This window comes from Monodelphis domestica, chromosome 2 (assembly GCF_027887165.1).
Source record: "Monodelphis domestica isolate mMonDom1 chromosome 2, mMonDom1.pri, whole genome shotgun sequence".
In the NCBI taxonomy this organism is placed as follows: Eukaryota; Metazoa; Chordata; class Mammalia; order Didelphimorphia; family Didelphidae; genus Monodelphis; species Monodelphis domestica.
The window spans coordinates 245,258,806-245,279,961 of record NC_077228.1 but is presented as its reverse complement, the minus strand read 5'-3'; the positions used below and the strand labels follow the sequence as shown (position 1 = coordinate 245,279,961).

At 35.2% G+C, this 21,156-nt stretch overlaps 1 protein-coding gene across 11 annotated transcripts in view; it reads right to left on the bottom strand.

Annotated features, from left to right (window-relative positions):
- Nucleotides 1-21,156, bottom strand: part of DNAH9 (dynein axonemal heavy chain 9) — a 755,194-nt gene that overhangs the window by 377,907 nt on the left and 356,131 nt on the right. For all 11 annotated transcript variants that reach the window (XM_056817453.1, XM_056817454.1, XM_016430769.2 and 8 more), the window contains 4 exons: nucleotides 19,750-19,960; nucleotides 16,524-16,651; nucleotides 5,684-5,792; nucleotides 4,798-4,945 (listed from right to left, as the gene is read on the bottom strand). In XM_056817453.1, the coding sequence (XP_056673431.1) occupies nucleotides 4,798-4,945; nucleotides 5,684-5,792; nucleotides 16,524-16,651; nucleotides 19,750-19,960 (596 nt within the window). The remainder of the gene's footprint in view (nucleotides 1-4,797; nucleotides 4,946-5,683; nucleotides 5,793-16,523; nucleotides 16,652-19,749; nucleotides 19,961-21,156) is intronic.

The window sequence follows — 21,156 nt, the reverse complement described above, 5'->3', positions numbered from 1 at the left end:
GCGCAATCTCACTGGGTATTACATATGTCCTTGATCAAAACCTATTTCCATGTTGTTGGCATTTGCATTAAGATGTTCATTTAGTGTCTACATCCCCAACCATATCCCCTCAACCCATGTATTCAAGCAGTTGTTTTTCTTCTTTGTTTCTTCTCCCACAGTTCTCCCTCTGAGTGGGGATAGTGTTTTTTTTCTTGTAGATTCCTCCAAGTTGTTCAAGATAGCATTGCTACTAATGGTGAAGTCCATTACATTCGATTGTACCAAAGTTTCTGTGAACAATGTTCTCCTGGTTCTGCTCCTTTCACTCTGCATCAATTCCTTGAGGTCATTCCAGTTCACTTGGAATTCCTCCAGTTTATTATTCCTTTGAGCACAATAGTATTCTATCACCGACATATACCACAATTTGTTCAGCCATTCCCCAATTGAGGGGCATCCCCTCATTTTCCAATTTTTTGGCACCACAAAGAGTGCAGCTATGAATATTCCTGTACAAGTCTTTTCCCTTATTATGTCTTTGGGCTACAAACTCAGCACTGCTATGGCTGGATCAAAGGGCAGACAGTCTTTTAGTGCTTCCCTCCCCACCAGTCTGTTTGTTCCCCTTCTACTCCCCTATAGGGCGCAAATCAATTCTCTGCCCCAATGTATTTGATTGTTTTTCCCCATTTGAGTCAATTTCATTAAATGTAAGAGTTGAGTATTTTGTATCTCCAACCTCTTTATCCTTCCAATGTATTTATGTTCTTCCCCTCACTCCATGAGCTTCTTTGTGACATATAAATTTACCCCCTTTTGTTTCTTTTCACATTTCATTCAGTATTAACCTCTTTTTTAGCTCTAGTTGTATACATATATACACATATATATGTATTTATTCATACATATATATATATGTATTTATGTCTTGTCCTTTCATCCTATACAGTTGGTCTCTGTGCCCTCTAAGTGTAATCCTAGGTGCCCAGGTGATAATAACAATTTTTAAGAGTTACCAATGACCTCTTTCCTTATAGGGATACATATCTTTTTAACTTATTGGGTCTCTTAAATTTTTTTTGCGTGTGTTTTTGGGGAGTTTGTTTTTCTTTCCCCCTCCTTTTTAATTAACTTTTGATGATACTTTTGGGTTCTGTGCTTGGGCATCAAATTTTCTGTTCAGGTCTGGTCTTTTCTTTACGAATGCTTGGAATTCTTCTATTTTGTTAAATGTCTATACTATCTATCCCCTGTAAGGATATGGTCAGTTTTGCTGGGTAATTGATTCTTGGTTGTAGACTTAGTTCTCTTGCTTTCCAGAATATCATCTTCCATGCCTTTCAGTACTTCAGTGTAGATGAAGCCAGATCCTGTGCTATCTTCATTGTGGTTCTATGGTATCTGAATGACTTCTTAGCAGCTTGTAATATTTTTTCCTTGATCTGATAGTTCTTGAATTTGGCTATAACATTCCTGAGTGTTGTTAGATGGGGATTAAGTACAGGAGGTGATCTGTGGATTCTTTCAATCTCCACTTTTCCCTCTTGTTCTAGAATATCAGGGTAGTTTTCTTGGATAATATCCTGTATTATGGTGTCCAGACTTTTTCTTTTGTCATGGTCTTCTGGTAGACCAATATTCTTAAGTTGTCTCTCCTGGAATGATTTTCTAAATCTTCTGTTTTGTGAATGAGGTGCTTCATATTTTCCTCAGTTTTTTCATTCTTTTGGTTTTGTTTTATTTTGTCCTGCTGCCTTGTGAGGTCACTTAGTTGTAGTTATTGTATTCTGGATATTAAAGCCTGGATTTCTTCCCTGGCATTTTGGTCATTCTTCTCTTTCTGGTCTGATTTTCTTTGGAGGTCATCTTTCATTTTCTCTGCCTCATCTTTTATTTTCTTTGCCTCATCTTTCATCTCCTTAGCCTCATTTTCAAGCTGATTAATTTTGGCTTTCATGACACTGTTTTCTGTTTCCAGATGACTTATCTTTCTTTTTAAGTTCTTTTCCCAGTTGTCTTTAGTCTCTCTTAATTGTGTTTTGAATTGTATTTTGAGTTCTTCCAAAGCCTGTATCCAATTCGCTGGAATTTCTGTGTTTTAGCTTGATGTTCCTTCATCATTCCCTTTTTTTTGTTTGCTCTTTGTTCATTGCTTGTATAGAAGCTGTCAATTTTAATTTCTTTTTTCCTTTTCTGTTGTTTGCTCATATTTACCCCTTCTTTACTCCCTGCAGTTGCCTGTGCTTTTGCTCCTCTCATTTTTTTTTTGTGCGTTTGGGCTTTTTTGTCAGCCTTCACTCTTGGAATTTTGTCAACAAATCTCTCAGCTCTGTCCATGGAGGAGGAGTGTTAGAGCTTTAGCCTTCCTGTACTCTGGAGGCCTTGATGGTATTAAGTCCAGCTGAGTTGCATAGCTGGATGTGTCCTGAGGGCAATATGGAGTGTCTCCAGTGCTGCAACTAGGCTGCCATCTCTGCACTTCTCTAACTGCTTTCCCACCGCCTGTTTGATGCTCTGAGCCTGGCACAGCCTTGCCCATAAGGTACTCCCTCCAGACCAGCACCCTTGTCCATCTAGAGGTTCCAGCTTACCACACTAGGTGGTGGTGAGATCCTGAGACTTTCCTTCTTCCTTCACCTTAGACCAGAGTGTTCTTGGATTCTTGGATTCCAGCTTTTTTTAGGGGGGGGGGTACCTCTTGAATTGATTCCAGCAGAAGGGTTACTTTGCTCTGTCTTGTTGTTAGGTTTGATTTTCAGCACCCTGGAAGCATTTAGTTTGTAATTGGTAAGGAAGGGTTTTCGGATCTGAACTTTCTATGCCTCTAAACCGCCATCTTGACTTCACCTCATGCCCCCATCTTGGCTCTGCCTCTCATTCTTGTACTACAAGAAACACTGTACATTTTAATTTATGAGCATTTTTCTGGTTTTTATAATTATATGACTGTCTAATCGACAAATGGACAAAAAATATGAATAGGCAGTTCTCAGATGAAAAAATAAAAATGCAAATCAAAACAACTTTGAGGTACCACCTTACAACCAGCAGATTGGCCAATATGCCAGCAAAGTGTTAAATGTTAGAAGGGATGTGGCAAAATTGGGACACGAATACACTACTGATATAGTTGTGAATTGGTCCAACCATTCTGGAGGGTAATTTGGAACTATACACAAGGGGCTCTAAAAGAATGCCTGCCCCTTGATCCAGGCATACCAATGCTGGGTTTACCCAAAGAGATAATAAGGAAAAATACTTGTACCAAAATTTTTATAGCCATAATCTTTTGTGGTGGCAAAAACATTGGAAAATGGGGGGTGTTCTTTGATTGGGGAATGGCTGAACAAATTGTGGTATCTGATAATTATGGAAATGTTATTGGGCTGTAAAAAATGATGAACTGGAGGATTTCTATGTGAACTGGAAAGACTGGGATTGATGCAGAGTGAATTGAGCTGAACCAGAACACTGTACACAGAAACAGAAACATTGTGGCACAATCAAATTTAACAGAGTTTTCTACTAGAAGCAATGCAATGATCCGGGACAACACCAAGGAATGAATGAGAAAGAACCTTATCCATATCCAAAGAAAAACTGTGGAGTAGAAATGCAGAAGAAAAAAATATGATCGATCATGTGGTTTGACAGGGATATGATTGGGGTTTTGACATTAAAAGAGCACTCTATGGAAATATGAATTATGTGGAAATAGGTTTTGAACATGCATACATGTATAACCCAGTGGACTTGCTTGTCAGCTCCAAGAAGGAAGAGGGAAGAAGGGTGGGAAAAATTATGAATCATGTAATCAAGGAAAAATATTCTAAATACATAAAATTTAAAAAATAAATACAATTGTACATTCACTTTATTCTCTCAGACACTGAAAATCAGTAGAGAGTATAATCCAAGTTTGTGGACATTCTATACTTTGATTATTTTTGCTTTCCCCTTTTACTGAATAAATGTTATGACTATTCTTGTTTTGCCTTCTTGTTTAATAAATGTTTTATGTTTCAAGACCAATAGTATTATTGTGACTGAATTTGTGTAAATGGGAAGTATGTAGGCAAGTTACTATGTGAGTAGCAAGAAAGAACCCACACCAGGTTATCCTGATACTCTAAGAATAAGTAGTAGCCACATGGTCACCTCTCTGAGGACATCATCTTGAGCTGTGAAGACATGTAGGTCAGACATATATATGATGTTTACACCCTATTTAAAAGTTAGTAGAAAGAACAAAATCAGAAGTGAAAAGGCTCTGGGTTTGGGCAACTCTACTACTGGAATGATGAAAAGGGAACACACTCATATATCTTCGTAAAAATAATTCGCATTTTATGAAGGAAAAGAAACAAGGACTATGGTAGATATGGCAGGGTTGGGAGTGGTATCTGAATAGTCTCCCATAACTGCCTTAATCCTGAAACGCAGAGGAGGAAATGTCTTTGAATAAGGGTTTGGGAACACCAACCATCAGGAAGCCAGCCTTATTGCAAGTATGCAGTTCCCATCTTCATCTCTAGGTTTGCTTATGGATCAATTGCAGAGAAGGCTCCTGTTTCTCAGTTTAAGGGGCAGAGAGCCTTGATATCATGTTAAGGAAGGGTCACTCTTCTTGTTCTGAAAAATCCATGTAGTAGTCATGGGGACCAACATGGTGTGTCAGTCATGATCCAGACTCCTTGTCTGAGCCACGACAGAACATTAACAGAGTACCCGAGATAGTTGACAGAATTGTAAATGATGGGGATATTCTAGCTTCCAAGAGGTTTAATTCACATCTTTCCCTGATTTTTTAATTACCTTGTTTTGACTACATCCAGGCAAGGTGGCAAATATTTGTCAAATAGGATGGTCAGGTTAGCTCGTTCAGACTGTATCTCTCTCTTGTCAATCCAACTACTCACTGGTGGATTCCAACCCAGGTCTGCAGGATTGATGTATAGTATTCCTGGTAGTATAAGAAAGAGAAGTCCAAAATTCTATAGAAGAAGAACATATTTCTTCACACAAGAGAGTTTTATCTAAGATTCGGAGACCAGACTATTCAATTCAAAGGTATAGCTTGAGGTTCACAAAGGGCCTGATGCTTTGAGTAGCTCTCACATTTGGATGGAGAACAAACACATATTTTCACCCCATACAATTGTCAGAAAAAAGGGGACTTAAGAAATTTCAAATTTGAATACAGAAGAGGCAAGGATCTAAGGTCTGAATATTTTTATTACTATTTTCTACTGGGATTATAATGCCACATCATATTCTATGATAAGGTTTTTAGGATATAGCTACAAATTACCCATTAGACACCTGCTCCCCATCCCTATAGGTTAAATGACTACTCTTTGTGTCAATTTCATTCCTTAACCACAGATTGATTTCTGAATATATGTTAGATACACATATTTGTTCAGAATATACTCTGTCTCATATCTGAATACAGAAATTTTATGACCAAGGGAAAAGACCAGGCAATTTTCCTTCATTATTATTTTGTAGTACTTTGTATTTTAACCTGAAAAATAAACTGAATTAAAATTTGAGCAGAAGAGTAGGCATGATCAGGGTTGCCTTGGCTTTGTTACCAACTAGTCTCTTTATTAAACCTTGAGGAATCAGCAAAAAAAAAATGTGCAAAAATTAGAGAAATCTGTTCCCAACTTGGTATTTCCATTTATTGGAGATGTACCTGCTCTGGAGACTGTGGCAGGGGTAGCTGTGTGCAAGTGGTTGATCTCAAACAGGAGCCGCATAGTTGGATTGAGAGAGATTCTTTCATTGCTTGCCAGAGTCAGAACCTGGAAACAAAAGCATGAAATTCAAAGGGCACAAAGAAGTCTGCCTATACCTGAGTTTGCTCTTGAAGGATAGATATCTCAAATACTTTTACATGAACTCATTAAAACATGCTGCTAAGGGCAAAGTAGAAAGTTTGATACCTTCTGAGTCTAGTTAAGTTAATAGTACAAATTATTACTTGAGTTTTTCATCCAAGATTCAATTGTGGCAAATAATATTTTAATTAAAATTTTTTATTTAATGATAAATTTCCACATAAGTTTTCCAAAGTTATATGATCTATACAGAAGGGTTTAAAGAAGATCTGAAGAGCTCTCTCATGAGAGGAGCATAGAAAATGGGAGGAGAAAGAGCTGTGTAGGATTAGGACCTTACCTTCCATTTCCCTAAACTCAATAAGTAAAATAAACTTGGTTTCCTATAGTCTCAAGGAGTTTGTGCTTCACTGGTCCTGGAAAGGTTTTGCGGTGGATTTTTTTCATCACTAATCCATCTAGGTCCTTCCCAATCAAAAGCAGATACATTTCTTTTTCACCTAGTACTTACTACTCATACCTATGGTTTCTCCTATCTCTCCCTGTCAATAACTAGACATTTAGGAAAAGTCTGTTTTCGCTCCCATCATCCCTATTCTCTTGAAACCTAGTCTGATCAACATCTACTTTAGTGCTGCCCACCCTTTTTATTCTGTCCTCTGGGATTCCTGTTCTGGAATCAACAACCTCTCCATCATCTTGGATTTTTCCTCTCACATTCTTTCCATCAATTAGCCCTCAGTGAAACCCAGCTTCCCTCTCAAGACACTACAACTCCTGTTTAACATTTCAGCACTAGCAAAACTTCTCTCCTACATCCAACACGCTGTTCCTGGAGGGGGAGTTGGAGGTAGCAAGGTGGTACAGGAAACAGAGCAATGGACTGGAAGACAGAAAAATCTAACTTAAAATCTGGTCTCACACACTTCTTAGCTATGCGATCCTTGGCACTTAACCTTTGCCTCATGTTCCTCATCTATAAAATGGGGATGATAATAACACAAATTCTAGGGTTCTTGTGTGTATAAAATGTTTGTCCTCAGCTTTGGATCACTCCTATCACCCTCCTTTTTGCCTTCTACTCATATATACTGCCAAATACAGGTGGAAGAAATCTATTAAGTATAAATTCAGGTTATTCAATATCAAAGGGTCTGTAGAATCACTGTAGAAAGGGTGTCCTTTTACTCTTTCCTAATTGATTACATATTTCACTTCCACAGAATCTATTCCAAACTTCTTCCTTCCCAGCTCTCATACCTGAGGCTCACTGAGAAAACTGAGATCGTTCAATTTAAGTTCCTTCTACTTCAATTTTTAAAAAAAATTTTCTCTTCCCTACTATCCTGTTCAGAAAAAAAGGGAAAAACCCTTTACCAGCTGGGCAAATCACTTACATCTCAGTTTGCCTCAGTTTCCTCATCTTTAAAATGAGCCAGAAAAGGAAATGGCAAACTCTATCACTATAGCAATAGTATATTTGCAAAGAAACCCTCCAAAATGGAGTCATCAAGATTTGGATAAGAATGAAATGACTGTACAGCAAACTAAAATGCAAAGTTGATGAAAAATGTACCAAGTTATCCAAAAACATATATCTCACTCTATACTATTGTATCCATCACTTGTCCATAAGGCAGTAACATTCATCATTAGTATTCTGCATATATGGCTGGTCATAACACTGATCAGAACTCTCTAGTCTTTCAAAGTTAATTGTTTTCCAAGGGAGTGTCCCTCTATTAGAGAATGGCTGAAAAAAATGTGGTATATAATGGTGATGGAATACTATTGTGCTGTAAGGAATGATGTGCTGCTTGATTTCTATATGAACTGGAAAGACCTCAATGAACTGATGCATAATGAAATGAGCAGAAGTAGGAGGACATTATACACAGAAAGTGAAAAATTGTGGAACAATACAATGTAATGGACTTTGCTAATACAAGACAGTCCCAAGGGATTTATGAGAAAGAATGCTATCCAGATTGAGAGAAGGAATTGTAGGAGTAGAAATTCAGAAGAAAAACATGTGATTTAGCATTTGTTTATATGGGAATATGATTGGGAGTTTTGGTTTTAAAAGATCACTCTATTATAAATATGAACAATAATAGAAATGGGTTTTGAGCAATAATACATGTATATTCCAGTGGAATTGCTTGTCAGCTCTGGGAGGGTAAAGGAATAAAGGAGAGAGAGAAAATGAATCATATAACCATAGGGAAATATGCTAAATAAATTAATTAATTGAAAAAGCAAAGTTATTTGTTTTCACAGTGTTGTCACTGTATAGTCTTAGTTTTTCTGTTCAGTTGACTCTGCATTAGTTCATACAATTCTTATTATGTTTCTCTGAAACAGTCCTTTTTATAATTTGTTACAACACAACAGTATTCACTATACTTATGTATAGTGTAATCTGTTCACTCATTTTCCAACTGATGAAAATCCCTTAATTTGTAGTTCTTTGCTACCATAAAAAGCTGCTATGAGTATTTTTGAATATGGCAGTCTTTTTTATTGACTTTTTGGGCTATAGACTTTGGTACTGCTAGGTGAAAAGGTATATAAAGTTTAGTAACTTTTGGGGCAGAGTTCCAACTTACTCTGCAGAATGAGTATACTAGTTCACAGTTTCACCAAAAATGCTCGAATGGGCTTGTTTTCTTAAGGCCCCTCCATTATTTGTCATTTTTCTTTCCTGCCAACTTTGTCAATTTGATGAGAATGAGATATAACTTCAGAATCACTTAAATTTACATTTCTTTAGTGATTTGTAGCATTTTAAAAATATTGCTATGGACAGCTTCAATTTCTTCTCTTACAAGTGTTTGTTTCTTTCTTTGACCATTTATCAGTTCTTATAAATTTGAATTAATATCTTTTATATAGTTTGAAAATGAGGCCTTTATAAGAGAAATTTACTGTAATGACTTTCTGCCAGTTTATTATTTCCTTCCTAATCTTAACAGCGTTAGTTTTGTTTATGTAAAAACTTTTAAACTTTATCTAATCAAAATTGTCCATGTAATTTTATATGATCCTCTCTGTTCCTTGTTTGGTCATGAACTTTTCCCTTTTCTATGCAAGTGAAACATTAAATTACTCTGCTTTTTTAAGTAAATCTTTTTTAAAAAAATGAAATCATTTATATTTAAATTGTATATCTATTTGTTAGATGTTAGATGGGGTGAGGAGCTGGTTTAACCTAATTTCTGTCAAACTGCTTTCAAGTTTTTGTCAAATAGTCAAAGCTGGGGTCTTGAATGTTTTTTAAACCATCAATCTTTTAGGTCCATTTGTTCTGTATGTTGTAGACCTAATGTGTTTCACTGATTCATATCTTTATGTTTTAGCCAGTACAAACTTGATCTAATAATTATTACATTTTTGTAGTCTATTTTGGTACTGCTATCTCCCCTTCCTTCCAACTTTTTTTTCATTATTTACCTTGAGATTTTTGATCTTTTGTTTCCCCAAGGGATTTTCATTAGTAATGATGAAGGAAACTAGCATTTAATGAACTCTTACTATAAGTCATGCACTGGGATAAATGCTTTACAGATATTATTTCATTTGAACTTCACCACAATGTTGGGAGGTAGTTGCTATTATTATCTTCATTTTACAGATACGGAAATTGAAATTGAGAAAGTTTGCCCACAGTGACACTCATAGACAAAACAAACTCTAAACTCAGGGAACTTAAAAAGTATTTTAAAGGACAATAAGGGTAAGATCTTAAGATTGAAATCTGTCTGGATGAGACAATAAGAAGGACTAGGGGACAGAAGCTGAATGTTACAAGAATAGCACTGGTACTTGAGGCTGAGGTCTTCCTTATTCCAGGCCAATCATTCTATCCACTATACTATATCATTGCTATTATTTCATTTTATTTATTTTTGAAATTAGGTTTTGTATTGGAACTCACTTTTTTGTTTCTTAGTAGACAGATCCCCAAGAATTTTATATATTCAGTTGTCATTTTACTTTTTAAAAAAATTCATGTTTGTTTATATCTTTTGTTTTTATATTATTTAAACTCTTCCTACTAACTTTTCTCTTTGCCCCTGTAACATCCATCCTATATAACAAAGAATATATTTTAAAGAATGAGAAAAAGGGGAAAAAAGAGAAGGGGAAAAAACCGCAAAATCAATCAATATAATGAAAAAAATCTGAAAATATATGCAATGTTCTACAACCAAGGACTTCAATTCTGCAAAAGAGATGGGGAAAGGTTTTTTCATTTTTCATGTTGAAATGTAAAAATGTTTGTCCACCATCAGTATGTTTCATTAAAATAGTTTACCTGTATCTCTTTTAACCATGTCTATTTGTATTTCAAAATTTCTACTAAGCTGTGGATCATTTCACTAATGATCTTTTCTTTTACATATTCTTTCTGGTTATTCTTGGTTTTAAGACTCTCTTTTGCCTTTTGGAAGGTCATATTCACCATACTTTGCTCATTTGGAATAGTACCATATTGTTTAATTCTTTCTCTGGCTCCTTGTCATTTGAGCAACTTCTTTACGTCTACTGCATTACTTTTTCTTTGACCTAAAACTCAAGTTTTATCTGTGTATGATTTTTCTAGAAGATGCTTAATCCAACTTCTTACTTCATTTATTTTAGGAATTTTAATTGACTCCATGGTCTATAAAGTTATGTTTCTTTTGAGGACCTGAATAGATGTTATCGAATTAAAGTCTTCTGAGGTTGTCTTATGAGGATTAATTAAGTCATAGGGCTAATTAGAACCATTTCAGTAATTGGGATCTTAGCAGCTAAGGACAGGGTAAAGAATAGTGGGTAATGTTTCTTTAAGGCCAGACAGAATCTTGGGAAGGGTGCCTGTTGAAATTCTGGTTAGCTGGAATCATTTGGTTTCCAACTGCCCACCTGCACAGCAGGGGATCTCCTGGAGTTTTTTTTGTTTGTTTGTTTTGTTTTGTTTTGTTCCCTAGGAGGAGGCTGGTGTTCCTGTTCCCTGGAGCACTAAAAAAAACCCAGTGGCAGGAGAAGAAGGAAAATAGATTAGAGTATCTGGAATACATTTGAGGGGGAAAAGAGAAAGTAAGGGACAGTTTTTCCTCTTTGTGGCTGTTGAGAGGGTCACATTACTTTGAGGCCTGCATAGGCTGAAAAACCTAGCTAGGCCCAGAAGGGCTAGTAGTTGGCATACTGATTAAAAGCTGAGAGAAATTAACAGAGACAGTAAACTTTATTTTAAATAAGAGGATTATAATTTTAAACAATATATTTTGAATAGATCTGGGAATTACTGTAGATTAAGGAGTTTCTTAGCAAGAAGCAAATTCTCACAAACTAGAGGGGATTGGGAAAGTTTAGCCTCCTGTTAGATTTAGGGAATTAATCCTAATCTTCAACCTTATTTACCTTTCCTTACTTTTCCTAAAACCTTTTCCTCATTACTTATTAAATAGAGTTTTTGGTTTTATAAGCTGCCTCCAAGTATTGTTACTCTCAGCTCAAGCTATTAGGCCTGATTGACTACAATTAGTAAAAAGATAGGTATCCAATCTCCTTACTTAACATTCCTATATTAATATTCCTGGCTGTCCCTAGTTGCAACATTCTTATTTGCAACATTCTTAGACATCCATAGTACTATAATAGTTCTTTGTTGAGGAAAATTTTGGGGGTTACTCTCAGTTTTACTTCTCAATTAGTACTTTGTGATAGGGCTAGGCTGTGTAAACTTTTTGAGAGAATGCTGGGGTCTTGTTTAGCCCAAACTTGTATACTTTGGGATATTGTTGATACTTTTGATGGGAACTGAAGTAATGTGTTCAAGGGTTACAAAGGCCAGGAACTGAAAATTTTCAGTTGATCCTAAGTGATCTGATCCAAGGTGTTGTCTGAGTAGTGTCCTCCCAAACTTTTCTGACCCTAGACAAATATTGGTGTAATATTGGCAGATTTACCAACTCATCCTCAGTCCATAGTTTTTGTATTGTTCACTTGCCCAACGGTGAAATTCATGATCTCAGGGTGGAAAAATGTTTCTTGATCTGACTCTCTCCTTAGGTATTTGTTAAAGTACTTTATTGCTCTAGTGCTACGTCTCTCTTACCTTTTTAAGTCAACATACTTGAAAAATTGGTCACTTCCTCTTCTTATTCTCCTCTCAACAATCTTCCTGTCTTCCTCAACCATGTGCAGTACAGCTTTATAACTCATCCATTTGAAAATACTCTTTCCAAAGTTGTAAGTTATTTCTCTATTGACAAATATTATGATAGTTTCAGAGTCCTAATTCTTTTCACTCTCTATTTGTATTTGACTCTACCAACAACCTTTCTTCCTGGATAATATTTCTTTTCTGAATTTTCATGAGACTGTTTTCCAGATGCAACTCCTACCTGTATATTTTATTAGTGTCTGTTACTGGCTTATCATCCATAATATTACCCCAGTGGTGGATGTTCCAAAGGTTCTAATCTAGGCCCTCTTTCTTTTTCTCTCAACTCTATTTTTCTGGGTAAACTAATTAACTCCCATGTTTTTAATGATTCACATACAAATATATGTAAATATGTATAATATTATAAAATATGCATGTGCATACACACATTATTTCCTTTCCCATTCTCTACAAAGAGTTTTAATTCTGTATCTCCAGTTGTCTTTTAGACATTTCAATTTAATGTTCCAGAGATAGCTTACTACTTCATTTGAAATTAAGTTTACTATCTTCTCATCTCAAATCCTTCCATCTCCAGGTATTTCTAACACCACTATTCTTTCAGACTCTGATATACAGAACTTCAACATTATCCTGGACTTCTCATTTCTCCTTGCTTCAAATATCTAATCAGTTACCAAATCTTGCCCTTTCCACTTTCATAATGTCTCTTAATATTTACATCTCTTCTTGCCACTTAAATATCAATTTAATTCAGGCCCTTGTTACCTGTTTCCTAGATTACTGTCATAGCCCCCTAATTATTCTCCTTGCCTAGAGTCTCACCATTCCAGTCCATCATACATATTGCTGCCAAAGGAATTTTCTTTAAACGTGGAATTCATCACATATGTCTCCTACTTTAGCAATTCCATTGGCTTCCCATTTCTTCAAAGATCAAATATAACTCTTCTGTTTAGCTCTTAAAGCTCTTCAACAATATGGTCCCAAATTATGCTTGGAGATATGTTACTCTTCCCTTAATCTGTCATCCAACTAAACCAACTTTCCTTCCATTTTTTACACAAAATACTTCCATTTCCCATATTTCCAGTATTCTCTAAGTAGTCTCATACTTAGAATGCATTTTTTCCTTCACCTCATAGAGTATCTCTCTTTAACATACAGTTTAACTACAATCTTCAGCAGTAAGCCTTTCCTGATTCTTCCAGTTGCTAGGTTCCATCCTTTAAAACAACTTTGTATTTAATCCCTTTGTATATATTTGTATTTGTTAACTTTATATTTATGTTGTATATACAACACAACATTTTGTATGCACCTGTCTCTCTAATCTGAAGGTAAGATCTTTGAGATCAGGCATTGTTTCAATGAATGAATGAATGAATGTACATTTATTAAGCACTTATTAATCCAGGCACTGTGCTAAGACCTGGGAAATTAAAAAGAGATAAAAGATAGTATCTACCTTTAAGAAGTTCATAATCTAATTGGGGAGATAAACAGACATACACAAACTTTACACAGTACAAAGGAGAAATAATTAATTTGTAAAGTACTAAAATGAAGAGGAATTGGCAAAGACTTGCTTTAGAAAATGGGATTTTAATTGGGACAAAGAAATCCAGAGAAGCCAAGGAATAGATATGAAGGAGAACATTCTAAACATGTTTAGTCATGTTTAGAGTCAGAGAAAATGCCCATATCTGAGAGATTGAATGTTTTGTTCATGGAACAAGGAAGCCAATAATTTAGCCAATAAGATTAGAGAATATGTGGTTCAAATTTTGCTTCACATTACCATCTATGGGACCCTGGGTAAGTCACTCACCCTCTTTCAGTCTCAGTTTCCTCATCTGTAAAATGGGGATAATAATAGCAACTAACTCATAGTATTGTTGTGATGATCAAATATATACTTAGCATTAATGCAAGTTCAAATTTCTACAATGATTACTTTGAAGGAAACAGCACTTACTTTGATGTATATGCTCTGCTATTTAAAAAATCACATGACATTATAGTCACAACTATTTCCAGCTAGACATCTCATTCAAAGAAAAGGATAGTTTCCAAGAAAATGTGAGAAGACATGTATAAATTGATAAAAGTAAGCAGAACCAAGAAGAGTAATTCATATAATGACCATATTTAAAAACAAATAACTTTGAAATATTTAAAATCTCAGAGATTAATACAATTATCAGTAATGATTACAGAAAATGATGATGAATATACAACTTCCCTCCTGATGGAGAGGTTGTGGACATACACAAGATATTCTTCAAACTATTTCTGCTGCTGTATATAATGTTCTTTTGGTTCTGCACATTTCACTCTTCGTAATTTCATGTATATAGTTCCATGTTTTTAGAATATTAACCTGATTATCATTTCTCATAGCACAATAGTATTTCATCATAATCATATGCCACAACTTGTTTAGCCATTCTCTATTTGATGGATGTCCCCTCAATTTCTAGTTTTTTTTTTTTATCATGACAAAGCAAACTACTATATATATTTTAGATTTTTCTTTTCCCCTGATCCCCTTAGAAAAAAGCCTAATAAGAGGTGATACTGAGTCAAAGAATATGAAAAATTTTATAACTCTTTGGGGATAATTCTAGATTTCTCTCCAGAGTGGTTGTTCAGTTCACAGTTCCAGCAACAGTGGATTAGTATCTCCATTTTTCCACATCCTTTCCAACAGTTGTCATTTTATCTGTCTTTTTATCACTCTAGACAATCTAACAGGTGTGAGCTGATATCCAAATTGTTTTAATTTGTATTTTTTCTAATCATCCCATAGGTTTTGTTATTTTGCCTCATTATTATAATTTTCTTTACTAAAACAATTTATTATTTCTCTGACTTATTCTTTATTTCACTCATTTTTTAAAACTAAATTATTTAGTCTTTAATTCTTATTCTGTGCTCTCATGGTCCCTTATTAATATAATTTTTACTGGATTATTATCTAAAAAGAATGCATTGAATATTTCTACTTTTTGCATTTAATGTAAAGATTTCATGTATTAATACATGGTTAATTTTTGTAAAACTACCACTTACTGCTGAGAAAAAGTATATTCTTTTCTATTCCCATTTGATTCTCTTCAGACATCTATCATATTTAGCTTATCTACGATTTTATTTATCTCCTCGACTTTATTATTATTTTTTTGTTAGATTTATCCACTTCTGAAAAGGGAAGGTTAAAGTCCCCCACTATTATAATTTTTATTATCTATTTCCACCTGTAACTCATTTAGCTTTTCCTTTAAAATCTTCATATGTGATAACATTTTGTTATAAACATAGATTTAGTATTGATAATGCTTCATTATGGTATCTTTTGACATAACGTAATTTCCATGTTTGTGCTTTTAAAGTAGATTTATTTTATCTTTAACTTTGTCTGAGATCATTATTGCTACCCCACCTATTTTTTTTTCTTTTGGTTAACTGAAGTAGAATATATTTTACTTGAGTTTTTTTTAAACCCTTACTTTCCATCCTATTTACATTCAAAATTATAGTTATTAGTTCTACATTCTCCTCACTGTTTTTCCTTCTTTGTCTTCTTTTTATCTGATTCCTCTTCAAAAGTCTAATTTTCTTATAAACACTACTCTAATAAATACCCCTTCTAAAAGTCCCTCCCTTATTTTTTCCCTACCCACTTAGTTATAAATCAGCTCACACTTTTCCAAGTTCCCTCCCTTGTCTCCTCCCCTTATTCTCCTAGTTCTTAATCTATCCACCCTTTTGAGGTTTCCTCCATTTTCCCCTTGTCATGCCCTCATTTCTTTTAAAAAAAAATTAATTTGTTTAGTCAGTTTAGAACATTATTCCTTGGTTACAAGAATCACATTATTTCCCTCCCTTCCCTCTCCCCTCTCTTCCCACCGCTGTCACACAATTTCATTGGGTATTACATGTGTCCTTGATCCCTCTTATTTCTTATTACAAATATTCTCTATTATTCCCTTACCTTCTGTTTTCTAATTTTCCTTCCCTTATCCCCTTAATCTTTTTTTTAAACCCTTACCTTTTGCCTTAGAATCAATACTAAGTATTGGTTCCAAGATAGAAGAGTGGTAAGGGCTAGGCAATAGGGGTTAAGTGACTTGCCCAGGGTCAAACAGCTAGGAAGTGCTTGAAACTGGATTTTAACCTAGGACTTCCAGTCTCTAGGCCTGGTTCTCAATCCACTGAGCCACCCAGCTGCTTCCCTTAAATCTTTTTTTAACACACACACACACACCCTTCTAAGAGACTATATCTTTTCTCTCACCCTCATTTTTCTTTGTAAGCTAAGAAAATGTTTACCCTTCTATTTGTATGTATTACTCCCTCTTTTGCTAAGATTTGATGAGAACATAGGGAAAAGTGGAAGGGAGGGAAATCTTTTTATTAGTTGAAAAAATGAAATTCAATGAAAAAATAAAAATATCAATTTTAGTTGGACACTTAGAGATGACTTAGAGATTTTTTTTGTTCCTAAACTATACCTTGTTATCATCCATGACAGTGTTCAAAGATTCAATCCACATTGGATCAATATCGCCATCTAGTAAAATCCACTTGGGCCCATCATGTATTATATTGGCAAGTTCACGCAAGATTGATGAGAAAAGTCCTAAAAGAAACCAATCATCTATCAATCAACCAAGCAACATTTACTAATCATCAGGCACTGGGCAAAGCACTGGAGAAACAAAGAAATAGTTTCTTTCCTTATTGAGTGTATTCTATTCTATTCAAGGAGGCAACCTGTAAATCTGAGGTATATCCTCTCCCTCTCTCTCTACACACACACACACACACACACACACACACACACACTCACTCACTCACTCACACACATTGTAGTAAAGGATTTAATCAGGGCAAGCTGAATGCAAAAGATGCTGCAAACCAACATTCCACTCAGAACTACCAGGAACTGGAACTGAAGACAGAGGAAGTTGCTGGAGACAGTTGGTGGACCTTGGAGGAGGGAGAGGCTGCTTTTCTCCAGCATTCAGGAGAGCCCAGAGAATATCTGTCTGGTATTTATGGGGTGGACCCAAAAGGTCAGTGGATTCCTCTTCTTTGGCTTTCTTGACATTTCTGCCTGTTGCTACTGCTGCTGCTATTGAGAAGTGGATTTCAGCTCTTGTTAGTGGCATCTATCTGGGACTACTGTGTGAATCAAAGAGGATTTCTGTGTTGTGAGATTCTTTGGGCCCTTTTGTCTTTGCTCCCTAACTTTAATTAATACTCAAATTAGTTAGTTTAGAATGATTATAGAACATTTTAGGGTTTTAAATATCTGTTGTGGGTTAGAATTAAGTTGTTCCCTGATCCCTTCCTTTGTCCCTTTAGTTAATAAAACCTTTTAATTTTATATATATATATATATATATATATATAGTTAGTTAGTTAGTTAGTTAGTTAGTTAGTTAGAATCCCTTTTATATCCCACATATAACAACATAAATTTTTAAAGAAAGAACATTAGCAGCTAAGGGGATAAATATTTCACATACTTCAACTGAGTTTTGAAAGAAACTTCTTAGAGACAGAAATGAGAAGAAATGGATTCTAGGCATGAGGCCCAGCCAGTACAAATAAAGGACAGGAAATAGAGTGTTTTGGGTAAGGATCAGGCAGAGGCCAGTTTGGCTGGACTATTAGATGCTGGAAAAGAAAGATAAGCTAGGGCCAAGTTGAGAAGGGTAAATTTCTTAGTTTTGAATTCCTTTACCCTGAATGGTGTGTGTGTGTGTGTGTGTGTGTGTGTGTGTGTGTGTGTGTGTGTGTGTGTGTGTGTTTGTGTATCTGTACAGTTTTTCAAATGATCAACAATGGTTTTCTTTGTCCTCAGTTGGAGAAATGAGATAAACATGAATGAAGTTTCAGAAAGTCTCTCTGCTATGCTATTTGCAGGTTGTATGTTTCAGTACCTCTTAGTATAAGGTATGTGTAAATATATATAAAGTTATATTTTGGGAGGAGAGGGCTTGTGGGCCCATATACTCTCCCTTCTTACACAATGTTGATATTTTATCCTGGATTTGCCATAAAAAAGGGGGCAAGATGCCACTTTGTGTGTCTCTATTTTTTTTTTAACTGGGTAAGTGATTAGTAAGGGAGACCCTCTATCAATGAGGAACTGAAGCTTTTTTTCATCTTATAGGCTTAGAAGTTATCTAGAAGCACTGAAAGGTTATGTGATTTGCCTAGGGTCACATAGCCAGTATATGCCAGAAACAGGACCTGAAGAGAAGTCTTCCTAACTCTGAAATCATACTACCCCTTTCTAACATCAGATAACCATAATATTGACTCTCTCTATATTACATAGGTACTGGTGGATACACTTCTGAGCTTCCAGTGAAATTTGTGACACTGGGATAGGATCACTGGAAAAATAAAAAGCTTTTTTAGGTTTAGAAAAATACCCTGAGATATCTCATTCTCCATAGAGAGAAACCTGTCAATCCTTAAAAACATATTCATTAATTCAACCAATCTGATTAAAGAAAAGCAAGAGATAGTCAAATGGTGCAGTGAATAGTGTGCTATCCTAAGTCCAAAGCCTGCCTTGGAAACTTTTTAGCTGTAGGACCCTGGGTAGGCCACTTATTTACTGTCAACCTCAGTTTCATTATCTACAAATTGGGGAAAATAGTACCTACAACCTCACAGGGTAGTTGGGTTGACTAAATGAGGAAACATATAAAAGTGTTTTTCAGACCTAAAATAACTATATAAATGCTAACCAGTAGGAGTGATTGACAGTTGCTGAGAAAGTCAAACACATAGAGATTAATATACTTTCATGATAAACATACTTCATTCCTCCCCACCCCCCCACCCCCCCACCCCGGAAAATCAAATTCAGGGAAAAACCATTTTCAAATGATAAACAATGGTTTTCTCTGTCCTCAGTAGGAGAATTGAGATAAATATGAATAAAACTCCAGACTGGCTCTCTGTTAGACATTTTGTAGGTTTTCAACATTTCTCGGTATAAAGCACGGTGGGAATGTATTCTACAGCAATTTTGAGATTTTTTAATTGTTAATAAACTTCTGGTCCATGGGAGAAGACAGACTTTACAATTCAGACCTGTCAAACTCATGGCCTCAAAACCTCCAAGTGCTGCTGAACCAGATTAAAATATGTTTAATAAGATGACTAAACATTTAATATAGCATATGAGGTTATTCTGAAGTTTTCTGTCAATATATTGTGGCTTTCAGATATTCTTTTTTATTTGAGTTTGACATTACAGGACTACAACAGTTTTCAAGATCATTAACTTTTCTAGTATTTTACAGCATGTTTACCTCCCACTCATGTCCACCAAAGAGTCTCAGTGACATGGGATGACTAAAGTAATAGGGCAATTGCTTATTATGTATTTTTTATTTTCTTCAGTTCCCTCACCCTGAAGGCTTAAGAAGATTACATAGAACTAGAGAGGAAACATAAAACACAGCTTAAAGGAACAAATATAATTTTTTGAAAGTTCTCTCCCTAGTCATAATGCGTTTACTCCTCTCAAGAAGCTTCTTTTTGTTCCTTCATTAAGTCTATCTTGTACTTTTCTTCCCAGTAATCCATGCCAATATTCCTAACTCTGATGAATGTAAAGGAACTTAATGTAGTCTTGGAGTGGCTGAGTCACAAGATCATACTGTTTAGAATTAGCATATTGCTTTCTCTCTGGTCTCAGTTATTTCTTACCATCTTTCCATTCTCTTGTGGCTGGGTTGATGATGCCAAATAGTTCATCATTAGTGACAGCTTTGGGGTTGAGATCAGTCCAGACTGGTCGTCGTTTCATGTTCTGGTATGTCTTTTGCAAAGATCTTAGTACCTGGGATTTTCCTGTACCAGCATTCCCCACCACAAACACAGAGTGTCGCACAGCCAAAAGTTCTTCTAGCTGTACCACCTGAAAGAATATATATCTTAGGTAATCCATTTATCAATTAAGAAATCAATCAATCAATCAATCAATAAGTATTTATTAATCATAATATATGTACCAAACACTATGCCAGGTTCTAAAGATATAAGTATTAAAGAGAGAAAATTTTCCCTTCAGAGAGCTGAGTATTCTAGAGGGAACGGTAAAGGAAAGTGGATATCCTTCAAAAAGCTGAATATTCTAGAGGGAAGGGAATATAAGTTTCACAGATAAATAACTACAAACTATATATGTGTATATATGTGTATATATATGTATATATATTTATATATATACATATATATATACAAAGAGACATTAACAACTTAGGGAATCAGGAGATACTATTAGAAGGAGAGAGCACTTGAACTGAACCTTGAAGGAAGTTATGGTTTTAAGAGATGGAAAGTGAAGAAACACAGGGAATTCTGTACCAGCATGGAAGCAGGAGGTGGAATATTAGATATTATGAATATGATGTATATCAATTTGACTTGAGTATAAGAAGGGGATTTATTTACTGTCATTTTGGCAAAATGGGTTGGAGTTAAACTTTAAATATTTAACAGAGGCGTTTCTACTTTATTTCAGAGGCAATGAGGAGCACCTGGAACTTTTTGAGCATTGTCAGACATATATTTTAGGAAAGTCAGTTTGGCAGCTATAGGTAGGACAGATTCGAGATGGAAGAGACTGAGGCACAGTGACCAGTGTGGAAGCCATTGTAATAGCTCCGGTGAGAAGTGATTAAGACTGGACCTATGATAGTTATAGTGTTTAAGGAGAGAGATATAATATCTCTAATAAATTGGTTATTGATATAATTTTAAATGAAGAGTCAAGAATAATTCTGAGTTTGTGAACCTGTATTAATTAGAATTTTGAACCATTGGACTTCTTTCCCCAGAAGTCCTTCAGTATTTCCCAGCAACCCTTTTCCTGTGCTTCCATATTTGTTTGGTGACATTATTATTTTATAAGTTCTGTAGCTCCTCCCTCTCATGCTCTTCTCTTGTGACCGGGCTGAGTTTAGGCAGTTTATTTTTACATTAGTTATTATTAATAAAACTTTAAAAATATAATACTTAGTTGTTGGATATCAATTTTAAACCTTACATTTTTGGAGAACACTTTGGAAAATTAATTCTCAAATTTTTTGGTCATATAGCTTTTTCAGTGAT